This window comes from Oncorhynchus keta, chromosome 31 (assembly GCF_023373465.1).
Source record: "Oncorhynchus keta strain PuntledgeMale-10-30-2019 chromosome 31, Oket_V2, whole genome shotgun sequence".
NCBI lineage: Eukaryota > Metazoa > Chordata > Actinopteri > Salmoniformes > Salmonidae > Oncorhynchus > Oncorhynchus keta.
Genome location: NC_068451.1, coordinates 27741472 through 27757583, shown reverse-complemented (window position 1 = coordinate 27757583; position 16112 = coordinate 27741472). Strand labels below are relative to the sequence as shown.

Below are 16112 nucleotides of genomic sequence, written 5' to 3'. Positions count from 1 at the left end.
AGAGAGAGGGGAGAGGACGATAGAAAACAGACAGAACTAGAGAGAGGGGGAGAAGACGATAGAAAACAGACAGAACTAGAGAGAGGGAGAGAGGATGATAGAAAACAGACAGAACTAGAGAGAGCGGGAGAGGACGATAGAAAACAGACAGAACTAGAGAGAGGGGGAGAAGACGATAGAAAACAGACAGAACTAGAGAGAGGGGGAGAGGATGATAGAAAACAGACAGAACTAGAGGGAGGGGGAGAGGATGATAGAAAACAGACAGAACTAGAGAGAGGGGGAGAGGACGATAGAAAACAGACAGAACTAGAGAGAGGGGGAGAGGATGATAGAAAACAGACAGAACTAGAGAGAGGGGGAGAGGATGATAGAAAACAGACAGAACTAGAGAGAGGGGAGAGGATGATAGAAAACAGACAGAACTAGAGAGAGGGGAGAAGACGATAGAAAACAGACAGAACTAGAGAGAGGGGAGAGGATGATAGAAAACAGACAGAACTAGAGGGAGGGGAGAAGACGATAGAAAACAGACAGAACTAGAGAGAGGGGGAGAGGATGATAGAAAACAGACAGAACTAGAGGGAGGGGGAGAGGATGATAGAAAACAGACAGAACTAGAGGGAGGGGGAGAGGATGATAGAAAACAGACAGAACTAGAGAGAGGGGGAGAGGATGATAGAAAACAGAAATAACTAGAGAGAGGGGAGAGGATGATAGAAAACAGACAGAACTAGAGGGAGGGGGAGAAGACGGTAGAAAGCAGACAGAACTAGAGAGAGGGGAGAGGACGATAGAAAACAGACAGAACTAGAGAGAGGGGGAGAGGATGATAGAAAACAGACAGAACTAGAGAGAGGGAGAGGATGATAGAAAACAGACAGAACTAGAGAGAGAGGGGAGAGGACGATAGAAAACAGACAGAACTCGAGAGGGGACGAGAGGACGATAGAAAACAGACAGAACTAGAGGGAGGGGGAGAAGACGATAGAAAACAGACAGAACTAGAGAGAGGGGGAGAAGATGATAGAAAACAGACAGAACTAGAGGGAGGGGGAGAAGACGATAGAAAACAGACAGAACTAGAGAGAGGGGGAGAGGATGATAGAAAACAGACAGAACTAGAGAGAGGGGGAGAGGATGATAGAAAACAGACAGAACTAGAGAGAGGGGGAGAGGACGATAGAAAACAGACAGAACTAGAGAGAGGGGGAGCGAGAGAGATGACAGAGAAAGTGTTTCTATATGTGACAGAGAAAGAGGCAACTGTAAGTGTGTATGAGAGAGAGCGAGAGATAGAGAGAGATGGCGGGCCAAGTGTCATTTTAATCTAAGTTGAGCATAATAAATAGGTCAGACCAGTAGTCATCTGTCACTCCATGTTACAGTTCTAACACTGCACCACTTGTATGCAGCATGCAGTCTCTTAACTACCAGCATCTCAATATGACACACAACAATTAAACACACCTACTGATGTGACTTGGTCCATGTAGATCTTTTTCAAACAGCACCAAATCAACCAGAGTGAAATATAGGTTGGGAGTTAACTGTGAAGTTAATCCCAATAACTGTGATTTATATACACTGAATGAACAAAACATTAGGAACACCTGCTCGTAACATGACAGACAGACCAGGTGAATCCAGGTGAAAGCTATGATCCTTTATTGATGTCACTTATTAAATCCACTTCAATCCGTGAAGATGAAGGGGGAGAGACAAGTTAAAGAAGGATTTTTAAACCTTCAGACAATCGAGACATGGATTGTGTAAGTGTGCCATTCAGAGGGTGAGTGGGCAAGACACAAGATTTAAGTGCCTTTGAATGGGGAATGGTAGTAGGTGTCAGGCACACTGGTTTGAGTGTGTCAAAAACTGCATAGCTGCTGGGTTTTTCACACTCAACAATTTCCCGTGTGTATCAAGAATGGTCCCCCACCCAAAGGAAAATCCAGCCAACTTGATACAACTGTGGGAAGCATTGGAGTCAACATGGGCCAGCATGTGGAAAGCTTTTGACACCTTGTAGAGTCCATACCCTGACTTGAGGCTGTTCTGAGGGAAAAAGAGGGTGCAACTCAATATTAGGTAGGTGTTCCTAATGTTTTATACACTCAGGAAACCACAAAAACAAATAACTTAAATAAAAGTGTCTGATGACACAAAATGTCAGTTTCTCTGACCTGTATGGCTCAGACTCAGCCAAGAACTTCCTCTGCTCCAGAGGGCTGGCACTGACCCGTAACTCCTTCACCACGGCCTGGGAAGAGCTGCAGTCACACAGCACCTCCGCTAGGATCACCTGAGGGAGGGAGAGAGAGAGGGAAGGAGGGAGAGAGAGAGAGGGGGGGGAGCGAGAGAGGGAGAAGGAGGTAAGGAGAAAGAGAGATGTGGGACAGACAGGAGAGAGAGGGCGAGAGAGAGAGAGGGAGAGAGAGAGAGAGAGAGAGAGAGAGAGAGAGAGAGAGAGAGAGAGAGAGAGAGAGAGAGAGAGAGAGAGGGAAAGGGAGGTAAGGAGAAGGAGAGATGTGGGACAGACATGAGAGAGATAGAGAGGAGGGAGAGAGAGGAGAGGAAAGGAGAGGGAGAGAGGTAGGGGAGAGAGATGGAAGGAAAAAGAGATGTGGGACAGAGGGGGAGAGGGGGAAAGAGAGGAGAAGGAAGGAGAGAGGGAGAGAAGAGAGGGAAAGAGAGAGAGAGATCAGAAATATAGTGGTGTGGGAAGAAGACATAACTCATGAGAGCTGGTAGGAAGCCAATATTAGATTTACTGAGAAGCTGTTAAAAGGATGTGTCTTTTAGAGGAAACATGGGGTTGAGAGACATTTGGAAGAACTGCCAGATCCAGCTACCACCATTACATGATGACGTCACAACTGAGGGTGGAGGTATGAGTTGGTGATCTCACCTTTCCAAACCAGCCATTTCCTATTTCCTGAAGGTAGTTGAGAGTGTGCCTATGGAAGTACTTCGACTTAGAGTCTTTAGAGACAGAATAGAGGAGATGAAAAGAGAAAGACACATGATTTGTGGTTTTCTGATATCCATCAAGCTTGCTAATATTCATGTGCTATATACTGCCATCAGCTCCAGCTACAGAGAGTCTGCCTTAGTTACCTGAGCCATCCTGCAGGGCGAGGCAGTTAGCCCTGTCCCTGAGTGGGAGGGTGTAGACCTCCGGGAGGGAGGGGCAAGAGGACAGACTGTCCTCCTGGGCGGGGCTAGAACCCCCAGAACACTCCTCCCCCTCTGCATTGTCAAACTCCTGATTTGACAGGAAAGAACAGAGGAAACGTAGAAGCTTTAGAGATATTGTAAGTTTGAAAAGCAGTGATCACCAACCTGGTCCCGGGAGATACAGGGTTTGTATGTTTTTGTTCCAGCCCAGCACCAACACACCTGATTCAGCTTATTAAACTTTTGTTTATTACCGTAGTTGATTAGTTGAATCCGGTGTGTTAGTTCTGGCCTGTCCTGGAACAAAACCCTACACACCCGAAGCTCTCCAGGATGAGGGTTGGTGACCGCTTTTCTAGTGGATGTGTCAATAGCCTAAAGTGGTTTACGTTTCTAATGAAATTGGGCAAGTGTAAACAAATAACTGGTGGGCAGACACCATCTTACTTTCCCCTTGTTGCCTGTGTTTTCACATAAGTTAATATGAGGGAGGGGAGCCACTTTAGATAATTGAGATGCACGCAGTGTGCTGGCTGAAATGTCACAAAGAAAGACCGATCTGGATTTAATATGAGGAAATCTATTAAATGTAATCAGACCCTAAGCTTTCTGGCTCATGCAACATCTGTAATACTTCTGGTAAAATGTGGTGCTGCACATGCAGCCAAAGAAACAATTAACCATCCAAAGATGACAGATTCAAAGACAATAGATTCATAGAGGGTTTGAATTATGTGGATGCCCACCGCCCCTGTGTTGCTGGGCCCTTCCATGACAAATCAGGACATTCCCATATGCTTTAACATTGTTACAGCCCTCAATGTTTAGAGTTTCCCTAAGGGCCAATGTGTAATATGATGCCTATATCTATTGATCTCCAGTCGTGGCCAAAAGTTTTGAGAATGACACAAATATTAATTTCCACAACGTTTGCTGCCTCAGTGTCTTTAGATATTTTTGTCAGATGTTACTATGGATACTGAAGTATAATTACAAGCATTTCATAAGTGTCAAAGGCTTTTATTAACAATTACATGAAGTTGATGCAAAGAGTCAATATTTGCAGTGTTGACCCTTCTTTTTCAAGACCTCTGCAATCCGCCCTGGCATGCTGTCAATTAACTTCTGGGCCACATCCTGACTGATGGCAGCCCATTCTTGCATAATCAATGCTTGAGGTTGTCAGAATTTGTGGGTTTTTGTTTGTCCACCCGCTCTTGAGGATTGACCACAAGTTCTCAATGGGATTAAGGTCTGGGGAGTTTCCTGGTCATGGACCCAAAATATTGATGTTTTGTTCCCCGAGACACTTAGTTATCACTTTTGCCTAATGGCAAGGTGCATCATGCTGGAAAAGGCATTGTTCGTCACCAAACTGTTCCTGGATGGTTGGGAGAAGTTGTTCTCGGAGGATGTGTTGGTACCATTATTTATTCATGGCTGTGTTCTTAGGCAAAATTGTGAGTGAGCCCACTCCCTTGGCTGAGAAGCAACCCCACACATGAATGGTCTCAGGATGCTTTCCTGTTGGCATGACACAGGACTGATGGTAGCGCTCACCTTGTCTTCTCCGGAGAAGCTTTTTCCGGATTCCCCAAACAATCAGAAAGGAGATTCATCAGAGATAATGACTTTACCCCAGTCCTCAGCAGTCCAATCCCTGTACCTTTTGCAGAATATCAGTCTGTCCCTGATGTTTTGTCTGGAGAGAAGTGGCTTCTTTGCTGCCCTTCTTGACACCAGGCCATCCTCCAAAAGTCTTTGCCTCACTGTGCATGCAGATGCACTCACACCTGCCTGCTGCCATTCCTGAGCAAGCTCTGTACTGGTGGTGCCCCGATCCCACAGCTGAATCAGGAGACGGTCCTGGCGCTTGCTGGACTTTCTTGGGCGCCCTGAAGCCTTCTTCACAACAATTGAACTGCTCTCCTTGAAGTTCTTGATGATCCAATAAATGGCTGATTTAGGTGCAATCTTACTGGCAGCAATATCCTTGCCTGTGAAGCCCTTTTTGTGCAAAGCAATGATGACGGCACGTGTTTCCTTGGAGGTAACCATGGTTGACAGAGGAAGAACAATGATTCCAAGCAACACCCTCCTTTTGAAGCTTCCAGTCCGTTATTCTAACTCAATCAGCATGACAGAGTGATCTCCAGCCTTGTCAACACTCACACCTGTGTTAAAGTGAGAATCACTGACATGATGTCAGCTGGTCCTTTTGTGGCAGGGCTGAAATGTAGTGGAAATGTTTTTGGGGGATTCAGTTCATTTGCATGGCAAAGAGGGACTTTGCAATTAATCTGATCACTCTTCATAACATTCTGGAGTATATGCAAATTCCCATCGTACAAACGGAGGCAGCAGACTTTGTGAAAATGAATATTTGTGTCATTCTCAAAGCTTTTGGCCTCGACTGTACACAACATGCATGCAGACAGACAAGACACAATAGACAAGACGTGTGAATAAGTCTCTTACATGACGGAGACTTACATTGAATCCCACTCCTCCCTTCTTACAGCACAGACAGGTGAAGAGCAGTAAAACAAAGGAGACGAGACCCGAGCAAGAGATGAGGATGACGACGTAGGGCGGAGAAGAGAGAGACGCAGCCCTGGATTGAGAGACTGAGATATGGCGGGAGAGAAAAGGAGAAGAGGAAAAGGTTAATATGGTTAATCGGCCAGGTAGTACTGCCTGAAGGAAACACACAGTTGTTAGGTTGAAGTGTTGGTGAGTGGATGAGTGAGTGGGGGAAAGAGAGGCTTCAGAGAATTGGGTTGAAAAGGGTCAAAGTCATTGTTACATATTGAGATTGAGGAGGAAAACCATTGGAAATGTTTCAATAGAGGAACGATTGAGACAAAGCGGAGGATCCCCAATGAACAACTGTCATTGGAGTTTTGGGAGAAGCAGGAAAAGGAAATCAACTTTGGAGGAAAGTCAGGAAACCATCTTTAGAATCAATAAAAGAGAGGAGAGATCGGAATTAAAGTTAAAATCAGGAAAGTCTACCATTCCAGTTAGGAAAGAGGGGAGGGGGTACCCAAAAAAACAACATTCCTTCCAGGAAACACAGTTGAAAAGCAGGGAGGGGTGGCGTTGTCATTTTGGGGAAATTGCTACCGGGGGAGGGTTGGAAAATTGGAAAAGAATCACTCAAATCAGGGAGGTTGGCTACCTAGGTGAGAAGGGGGAATTTGGGGCGTTTTTTAATATATTTGTACCTCAACTTGGCTGTTTGTGAGGAGTGAACCATCTGTGAAAAAGAGAAGGGGGAGGGCAGGGTGGTTAAAAACCCTTCACAACAGGAGGCTACTACTTGTTTGTTGTATCTTTCAATATTAAACCCTCAAATCAAAACCAGCATCACCACAATCAAAAATGCATATTTCTAAATGAACTTGTTGTCAATATTATTTGTTTTTCCCCATATACAATGTTACAAAAACACTCCAGAAGGTGAACCTCTGAGTACACATACTTGTCAATACACTTGCAGGTCAAGTGCCAATTCAGTACAGTACTTATGAATATCAACCACAGTGTGAGCATTTTCAGTGTCATTGGAACCAGAAAACGCAAGTACTAGAGCTACTCTGTTCTCCCCTGCTCATCCTATTCCATCATGCCCTGTATTCATCACTACTTCTAGATATTGACTCACTATTACGACACAGTAATGAATAATGCAAAACCAAATGTACATTTCCCCATCCATTTCATGAGCTCATTGATTACTGAAAGCATGGCGTGAAGATGCATCAACAGTCCAATAATAGTCCAGACAAAAGGCTTTAATTGATGTTTACCCTATTGGTAGATCAATGTGTAAGCTTAACTGTGATGAACCATTTTGGCACATCCTCTCCTCTGCCTCCCTCTAGACAGTACACAAATCTTACAGAGACGTCCAATAACACACTGAAAGGGAATCCAATCACAAATGGGCTTTTCTGATCAATGGAATATTTTCATGAGATCATTCATGAGTGGAAAATGCAAGTTACCCATAAAAATACATTTATGAAGCACTTTGAACACTGCTTTAAAATACATAAATAACATAATTGAACATTGAACATTGTAATTAGCATTAAGGATGTCTTGAGATCATATGGTGTATGATTCCATCCTCCAATAGCTGTTTTATGAGAAAAACACTCAAACCTCTACGAAGGCCTAAAAACATAATGGTCAATGTTATTCTAACACATTCAAGAGTGACGTGTACATTCTAAGTAAGAAAAGCTACTAAAAATCATGAGTATGAATTTGAGAAAGATACATGCATTATTGGCTCATCATAAATGTGTAATCTGCAGCCTATGCAAGCCTATGGCCTGGCAGTAGAATTACATTGGAAACTATTCAAATAGGAAAAACATGTTGGCCTATGTGAAATTCAAACTCTTTCACATAAGTCTATTTTAGAATACAATAATATTTTATGTAGCCTATCCATCGGCAGTATAGACGCACAATTCCTGGGCAATTCTATTATTCTATCCCTAGACAGCTGTCCAGACATACACTGCATATAAATAGGTACACATAGCAGGGGCCTATTCCACCAGCTCCAGTTTACGGCTCTTATCAAAACAATACACCAGAACACCATGACTGCAAACGACAATACACAAACAAAACACTGCGATGCCTAATAAAAGGAGGACAAAATAAAACGGATTTTGTTGATTTTAAATGGAAATTCAAATATTTTTATCATTAAACCCAAGTGGGACAATATAGATTTGATATACACATGAATAATACAGTGGCGATTTAATTTAATATTCATTGGGCGAATTTTCGTTTTGACATGCCATCGAGGCTATTGATAAATATCACCGAAATAGGGTCGCAGATCCTACCGAATTCTCCCGGCTACTTGATGATAATAATGTGGCCATTGTCTTTCTGATTTCCTCCCCAGTGTTATAAAGGCATCTTGCCTACCATAGCCTAATCATATCAGTTTAGAAATATACAATATATCGTATTATTGTTGAGGCTGTCTCGGTGTGTTTTGGCCGTAATATTTCCGAGTACCTATTCATAACCCTCTCATCTATCCCCTCTCCCACCTCCCCCCTCTTCTTTCTCCCAGCGTCAATATCATTCCAGCTCACCGACACCACTCACCTTCTCTCTGCGGGGCTCCAAGGGCTCTCTCCGGGTTGAAGTACGACAACATCCCCGCCAGCACTATCACCCAGCAGTGTCGTCGCATCGTCGCGGGATCCACCACAGCACAATCATTCGAGCGACGCTTTCGGTCTTCTCCTTCTCTCCGCTACCGTATCCTGGTCTGGCGCTGTCTTCCCCCGGCTAATAAAGAACGTCTCCTTGTTGTTGTGTTCCCCTCTTCCCCTCCTCCGTTCTAGGTCTGCTACTAAACACCGTGTAAGAGACGCTCTTTTGTGCATCCCGTCCTGTCAACCCAACCCATCAAATCCAGAACCGTTACATCGGTGGTCTCCACAAAAACGGCGACGAAAACAACAAATAACCCCAATGAGGTCAAACCATCCGCTATTTTTCCCCGTTTCGGCTCTTTCCCCTCCGACACCAGTATGAGGGCGACTGTAGTATTTATCTCTCGTTAAACATCCGCTACGTCAGAAAAAAAGTGAGCTTGCATTATCATGGTTCGCCCGTGGTTTCATGCGAGTGCGTCTGTCTCCCTTCTACTCTACTGTCTCGGGCCCGTTTTATTTCGCGGTGCTGTGCGTCTGTGTGCACCTGCTAGACAAATGAATGTATTATACTGCCGCAACTCTGTTTTGTAGCACAATCTATTGAAATTGCTATATTCAAATGTTTTAGGTTAATCATTCGGGTGGTGCATGGATATGGGGTATGTATAAAATAAGCTAAATAACGGAGAACACAGGATTTTGTTATTTGGCAGGCCTAACATTTTTATTGAATTAATTGAAATGGAAAATGTGCAATAATAGTTGGGCCAACCACCTTAAACTCTGTCTACATCAGATAGTTAAATAGAACATATGCATGTACACACACACCCCTCCTAAATTGGCACATGCTATTATCAGAAACAAAAATGACTTGACAGACTTGAATTGACACAATTATAATTGTGACACAATGTTGCCATCAATAGTAAAACATCAAACACACTCCAACTTAAACAGTGGTCTTGTGTTGTGGAGCAAAATGATCTCTTTATTGTCTCACACTTGAGCAGGGTGCCAGACAGACTCCAATACTACACTCAGCTGTCCCAAATCTCTTGATTGGTTTCCTTTCTTTTTCTACCTCATTAGAAATAGCATTGTTCATTCAATGACAACAAACATTAATGAGTCTGCTTAGGATACAACTGAATAACCTTCCAGGCTCTCTAGTCCTTGTCGAAGTCTTCGGCGTCTTTCACATACTAATAAATGTATCTTGAATGCCTCAATGTTCTGTGTCCGTTGCCCAAACAATGAGACTGCATGATGTAGGACTTCAAAAGATGCCATCTCTCCAGGCATTGCAGTCTTTCCTCTGCCTCTTGCGGGCCAGCTCTGGGAAATAAGCACTGTTGTACGGCATTTCCCTCTCCTCTGTCTCCCTTGGTCGCTCCTTCTCTTTCCCGGTTCCATTCTTCTGGTCCAGCAGGGCCTGGGCTCTCCTCTTCTCCTCCGCCTCTCTCTGCAGTCGCTCCGCTCGCAACCTTTCAATAGAGCTAGAAAAGAGAGAAGAGGTGGTTACCATCAACCATACATGTTTATCCAGTCTCAGTACACTTGGTTGTGCTCTAGTCCACTTGGCTCAGTGTACTTGGTCTCTTGGATATGCATCCAAGTGGAGTTGAAACAATAACAAAGAGCCACCCTGCCCTTTTCGGTAAAAAGCTGAAGAAATGTAACTACTCAAATTCATAGACAGAGCTATGGATGCAAGGACTGACCATACACAAAATTATAGACAGAGCTATGGATGCAAGGACTGACCATACACAAAATTATAGACAGAGCTATGGATGCAAGGACTGACCATACACAAAAGTATAGACAGAGCTATGGATGCAAGGACTGACCATACACAAAATTATAGACAGAGCTATGGATGCAAGGACTGACCATACACAAAATTATAGACAGAGCTATGGATGCAAGGACTGACCATACACAAAATTATAGACAGAGCTATGGATGCAAGGACTGACCATACACAAAATTATAGACAGAGCTATGGATGCAAGGACTGACCATACACAAAATTATAGACAGAGCTATGGATGCAAGGACTGACCATACACAAAATTATAGACAGAGCTATGGATGCAAGGACTGACCATACACAAAATTATAGACAGAGCTATGGATGCAAGGACTGACCATACACAAAATTATAGACAGAGCTATGGATGCAAGGACTGACCATACACAAAATTATAGACAGAGCTATGGATGCAAGGACTGACCATACACAAAATTATAGACAGAGCTATGGATGCAAGGACTGACCATACACAAAAGTATAGACAGAGCTATGGATGCAAGGACTGACCATACACAAAATTATAGACAGAGCTATGGATGCAAGGACTGACCATACACAAAATTATAGACAGAGCTATGGATGCAAGGACTGACCATACACAAAATTATAGACAGAGCTATGGATGCAAGGACTGACCATACACAAAATTATAGACAGAGCTATGGATGCAAGGACTGACCATACACAAAATTATAGACAGAGCTATGGATGCAAGGACTGACCATACACAAAATTATAGACAGAGCTATGGATGCAAGGACTGACCATACACAAAATTATAGACAGAGCTATGGATGCAAGGACTGACCATACACAAAATTATAGACAGAGCTATGGATGCAAGGACTGACCATACACAAAATTATAGACAGAGCTATGGATGCAAGGACTGACCATACACAAAATTATAGTTATAACAAAGTTGGGGCAATATAGTATTTGTTTACATATACTTGGTTTGCAAACAGAGTTCTGATGCGGTATGGCAGTTAAATGAAGCTAATGAGGCATTTATAACTTATATTCTTTAAGAATGATTTGGTACACATCATTAATTTAGAATTCCAAAAATATATGTAGCAAGTGCTTATTGCCCCTTTAGGTCAAAGCTAATTGGTCTTATGATTGATCAAGGAAACACAAAACACCCCCAGACATACAGATAAAACAACTAGTCTCGATAAAGACTCAAACTTCTCACCTTTCTCCACCACTGCTTCTCCTCTCCCCTCTATCCCTCTTCTTCTTACTCTTATGTTCTTTTCTATCCTTCACCGCCAGTGCTTTCTTCATCTCTTTCAAGGGGTCCAGCATGTCTTTCAGTCGTCTGTCTCTCTTCTCCTTCTCCTCTTGACTGAGTGGCAGTCTCTTTCCTTTGTTGTCTTTCTCTTTCTCTTCGTCTTTCTCTTCTTCCTGGCCTGTTTTCATGTACCATGGAGTTACCTCTGTCCCAGGTTGGGGGCCTAGGGACACTAGCAGACCAATAGCACGCTCCTCGCGCTCCTACAAAAACAGAATCACCATAGCATTAGAATAATAGAATATTACCATTCAAAGTAATGATCTGTGACGGGAGGAATCAGGACCAGCTATTACTATTTGGAATGTTCAATACATTTATTCACATCTCATTCTCTGATCCTTCCATTGATGTGATAAGCATCAGACCATTAAATCTGTTAAAAAATCTTCCATATTAGCACCGAACACTCCATATTTAAATTCCAATATGCATTCTCAATTGCCAACATGGTACCCATTTACATTCAAAATCTTAAACCGAATTGGCCAATCTCTGTTTAGAAATGTCTCTGGACTAAATAAACCAGGCACTGTCATTGGCTGGCTAGATCCACTAGAGAAAAGCTTTGAAGTGTGTTACCTAGAGCGGGATGAAAAAAACAGTAGCCATGTGCACAAAGAAACTTGATTTCTACACAGGTGAAGGGGGGAAAGCATAACAGAATGACAGGAAGGTCACCTTTTCATCTTTCTGGTCTTTGAGGTACTCTGCATTTCCTTTCTTCTCAGATGACTCCTCCAGAGGAAATAGATTGAGGTGTTCCACCACTCCTCCACTCCCCTCCCCTCCTCTCTCACCTCCCTCTCCTTCATCCTTCCATGCTCCAGACTGTTGAAGTGCAGCTCGTGACTTCTGTCTCAGGTGCTCTGTTCGCGCCTACAGCAAAGAGATTACTTACCTACATAACATTCAATTGCAATAATGAAGTATATATACACATGTATATGCACTTTTATGACCTGATACTATTATAACAATGCCTCTTACATCTCTTCTCTTTAAAAAAATCGCACCTGTCATACATCGTATCACACAAAGTTTGGTTGTCACTTCAGACCATGCTAAATCAATTATGAGGAATGTATCAATTTGGGGAGGCAACGTTGCTATGGTTACCTCCTGCTCTGCTCGCTCCACACGGCGTTGGACCTCTCGCTCCTCCTCTGCGGCTTGTGCCTCGTCCCGGCGCACGCGCGCGACGTTGTCCTTGTTGCGAACATGCCAGCTCTTTTTAGGTAGAATATTCATTTTTCTTCTGAAGTTGAGTGTTTGTTTTGACCAGGGCTTGCACAGTTAAACAACAATGTGTCAAAAACGTAACATGCCCTGACTTCTGTTGTTTGCAATTCAGTCAGTCTCTACTGTAACTCCAGTTCGCTAGCTCGCTAACGTCAGCTAGCCTTAACCTATTTCCTGTAAAAACAACAACATTTTAACAGCTATTTCAATCGCAGAGATGTAATTCTGACACTGGGTTTTGTACAGCTGTTACCGAATGAATAAAATATTTGTATAAATTCAAACATTTTTTTTTTAAACACATCTCGAAGGTAAACAAGCAGGGTAGCCTAGTGGTTAGAGAGTTGGACTAGGAACCGGAAGGTTGCAAATTCAAACCCCCGAGCTGACAAGGTACTAATCTTTCGTTCTGCCCCTGAACAGGCAGTTTACCCACTTTTCCTAGGCCGTCATTGAAAATAAGAATTTGTTCTTAACTGACTTGCCTGGTTAAATAAAGGTAGAAAAAAACAAACAAAGAGCTATTCAACCACAACCGGAAACATACACCCGAAAATATTATTACGTCATAACGTCTACGTAACTAAATCGATTTTCTAGAAGTTCTCTCACGGGTCAGCAGGGGGCGCACATGACAGAAATAATAATAATAGCATTTTGTTCCTTATAATTTTGTATTTATTTCAGAGATCTACATACACAAGATACTGATATATATATATATATATATATATATATATATATATATATATATATATATATATATGAGAGAGAGAACTTGTTAAACTGAAGAACATTAAACATATATGTAAACAATATTTAAATCAATTTAGAAAAATAAACACATTTAATGTTGTAAAGGTGGGGTAGAGGTAGCCTGTTTTGGAATCCGAGAGTGAAAGACTTACACTCTTGTATCTAACATGTAGGTTCAGCATTCCTGAACAGTCCCATTACAAGTCACAATGTTGAATAATCTTTATTTCAACTTGCTTTACCTGTTGTCCGCTGATTGTGTTCTTATTTTGGGAAGTAACAGACAAAATATCAACAGGGAAGTGTTAACCTAACTTTCAATACACTAAATTGGTCTGCATATGCGTTTGTATTTTCAGTACTGGCACAATTCGCACATGACAAACACTTGCACAATATGCAAGTAATGGCCAAGCTTAATTGAATCACAGACCGAACGATGTCCCACACAATCAAACTGGCAAATTTCACAAGCACTTCTAGCTGATCGGTGGGTATAATTTGTGGAACGTTCCAACAGGAATCGTTTCCAAAAACTTCGTAAAGTATAATGTTTTCAACGTAGCGTGATAAATTCAGACATTTTTCGGAAAAAACGTGGTGAGTGAGAAACTGAATGAAATAGCCCACTCCCTACCCGGTATCTTATTCTGCCGCTATACAATTTTGTATCCGTTGTTTGCTGGCAACCTTGTTATTTACGAACTTTTTGGAACAGATTCCTATTGGAACGTTCCACAAATTACACCCAGCTGACTGCGAGGGAACGTGCTTCGGTCGACAATGTTCGGCTACTGTTTACATAATGTGCAACAATGCCTCTGGAGATTGAAAATACAAGCGAAAGAACCTACCGTCGCAGCAAAAAGTCGGGTAAACAATACTTTCCTGTGGATATTTTATCTCCACTTCCTACCGTCAAAAGGACGGACAACCGATAAGTGTAAATATAATTGTATTCAACATTCTGGCTTGTAGAGACACTTGCCTCTTTTTTAGGACGACTTCTTTCACGCTGAATAACCATTGTGTAAACACGGTCACAGTCTGATGTTTAGGCAAGAGGTGAGGAAGAGAATGCAAAGGCAATGAACATGGCAATTGATGTTACAGGTATTATGAGAGAGAAATAGGGTAACAAACTAAATTAGATTATTTAGATGAGTCATTTAGCAGAAGCTCTTATCCAGAGGGATTTACAGTTGGTGCATTCATCTTAAGATACCGTAACTAGGTGAGAACCACCACTCAATCATAATAAGTACAACTTTGCCTCAAATGTAGCTATCGTACACTAAAGAGTGACAATTGTAAAATGATTTGTGAAGGTGTAGATATGTGCTTTGTCACATGCAAACCTATCTAAGCCTTTCAAATCTGCAAGAAGTGCCTTGGGCCGGGATATGGGCCGTGGGTTTGAGCCTGGTGTCTGAGTCAGTTTGCTGCACCAGTGTCAAATGTGTCCAATTGGTCCCTTGTTGGAACCTCCATCTCTCTACTCAGCTCTTCAATCTGCTTATCAGGAACTGCTTATCACATCCCTCCTGTTAGAGTTAAACACACTGTTATACAAGGTTAAGCTTGAGTATGGGCCATAGACATGGTTTTGTTTGAAACATATATTTTTTGCATCATTATCATGTCATGTAGGACTTCTCCCCATCCATCACTTACCAGTTTAAGCTGGGCCTTTAGCAGATCAACACTCTTCCCATAGACTGCGGCTAGAGTTGCTACGTAACACAGCACCACACTATCAGGACAGGGCGACAGAGGAGAGCAATGTTTATGCAACAAACACAGTCAGAATGTTATGTACAGGAATCTGAACACATGGAAATAACCCATGCTGACCATGAGTCTATGCAGATATGGGCCTCCCATTTGTTGAGTTACCCACCTCACTGTACCTACTCAATATGACATGGAGAGGATGAAAGGCCAAACATTCAATCAATAGTTTTTTTTGGTTTCTTTGTGTTTTTGACTTACCTGGCTGAAGACAGTAGCCTTGAAGATGCCAAAGAAAGCTCCTCCTATGAGAGCCGAGGGTGACGAGCATGAGTTTGATGCGTAGAGAACACAGACCCACTGTCTGACCTAAGGTTAGAGACAAAGCCTTTTTCTGTAGCCTCCTCCTCCAGGTCCACCTGACAGAGGGAGGAGACAGATGGAGGAGGGGAGATGGGAGGAATAGAGGGGAGAGATCATACAGAGAAATTAGAGGGGAGGAAAGAGGAGTGCATCTTCAGTGACCCTGCAGTAAGAGGCAGAGCTCCTACCTGTAGCTGGTAGTGGATGCTTTTCTGTTTGAGTTTGGTGGCCTGGTCTCCCTGGCAACCGTAGTCCCAGCCAGTGAACACCATCTTGCTGTAACTGCCGGCAGCACCTCTGCCTGTTGCCACAGCAATGTGAAGTGCACTCCCCATGCTGTATAAGGGACCAATCAGAGTGGGGGGTCAGTAAGTCATTAGGGTTAATGTCCATTCTATCCATTTTATTTCTATGCAGATGGAAGTGTAGGGCATTCCAGAAGGTACCGTGCGACGATGCAGATGAGACAGAAGGCGAAGTAGAAGACGAAGAGGTGAAGAGGTAGGCCAGGGGCAGGTTG

The 16112-nt window shown here is 42.9% G+C and overlaps 2 protein-coding genes and 1 long non-coding RNA gene across 5 annotated transcripts; all 3 read right to left on the bottom strand.

Annotated features, from left to right (window-relative positions):
* Positions 1-1665: 1665 nt before the first annotated feature.
* On the bottom strand, positions 1666-8878 carry LOC127914261 (serine/threonine-protein kinase LMTK3-like). Of its 2 annotated transcripts, none has more exons than XM_052489264.1 (6): positions 8326-8878; positions 5659-5807; positions 3121-3268; positions 2912-2985; positions 2187-2305; positions 1666-2058 (listed from the first exon to the last, which is right to left on the bottom strand). In XM_052489264.1, the coding sequence occupies exons 1-6, from the start codon at positions 8411-8413 to the stop codon at positions 1905-1907; spliced, it is 732 nt and encodes a 243-aa protein (XP_052345224.1). In that variant the 5' UTR covers positions 8414-8878; the 3' UTR covers positions 1666-1904. The 2 variants fall into 2 exon arrangements, with proteins under 2 accessions (XP_052345224.1, XP_052345225.1); XM_052489265.1 differs by having other exon boundaries at positions 1668-2058; positions 5674-5807.
* Positions 8879-9264: 386 nt separating this feature from the next.
* LOC118379539 (leukocyte receptor cluster member 1 homolog) lies at positions 9265-13285 on the bottom strand. The gene is made up of 4 exons (XM_035766558.2): positions 12620-13285; positions 12182-12379; positions 11402-11703; positions 9265-9880 (listed from the first exon to the last, which is right to left on the bottom strand). The coding sequence occupies exons 1-4, from the start codon at positions 12749-12751 to the stop codon at positions 9661-9663; spliced, it is 852 nt and encodes a 283-aa protein (XP_035622451.2). The 5' UTR covers positions 12752-13285; the 3' UTR covers positions 9265-9660.
* A 229-nt stretch (positions 13286-13514) lies between these two features.
* On the bottom strand, positions 13515-15898 carry LOC118379538 (uncharacterized). 2 transcript variants are annotated; one of them, XR_004824664.1, is made up of 4 exons: positions 15781-15898; positions 15491-15648; positions 15173-15251; positions 13515-15042 (listed from the first exon to the last, which is right to left on the bottom strand). It is a non-coding gene; the product is annotated as an uncharacterized LOC118379538 (long non-coding RNA). The 2 variants fall into 2 exon arrangements; XR_008087845.1 differs by lacking the exon at positions 15781-15898 and having other exon boundaries at positions 15491-15761.
* Between the last annotated feature and the right edge of the window lie 214 nt (positions 15899-16112).

Bases quoted from the DNA above. Each gene is read 5' to 3' on its own strand.
- LOC118379539 (XM_035766558.2), bottom strand. From the start codon at position 12,751: ATGAATATTCTACCTAAAAAGAGCTGGCATGTTCGCAACAAGGACAAC. The intron at 11,704-12,181 runs GTGACCTTCCTG...CTGTTTTTGTAG, and splicing joins AAGACCAGAAAGATGAAAAG to GAGCGCGAGGAGCGTGCTAT. The intron at 9,881-11,401 runs GTGAGAAGTTTG...TCTCTTTTCTAG, and splicing joins AGAAGCAGTGGTGGAGAAAG to CTCTATTGAAAGGTTGCGAG.
- LOC127914261 (XM_052489264.1), bottom strand. From the start codon at position 8,413: ATGCGACGACACTGCTGGGTGATAGTGCTGGCGGGGATGTTGTCGTAC. The intron at 5,808-8,325 runs GTGAGTGGTGTC...GCCATATCTCAG, and splicing joins TGGAGCCCCGCAGAGAGAAG to TCTCTCAATCCAGGGCTGCG. The intron at 2,059-2,186 runs GTCAGAGAAACT...TTTTTCCCTCAG, and splicing joins GCTGAGTCTGAGCCATACAG to AACAGCCTCAAGTCAGGGTA.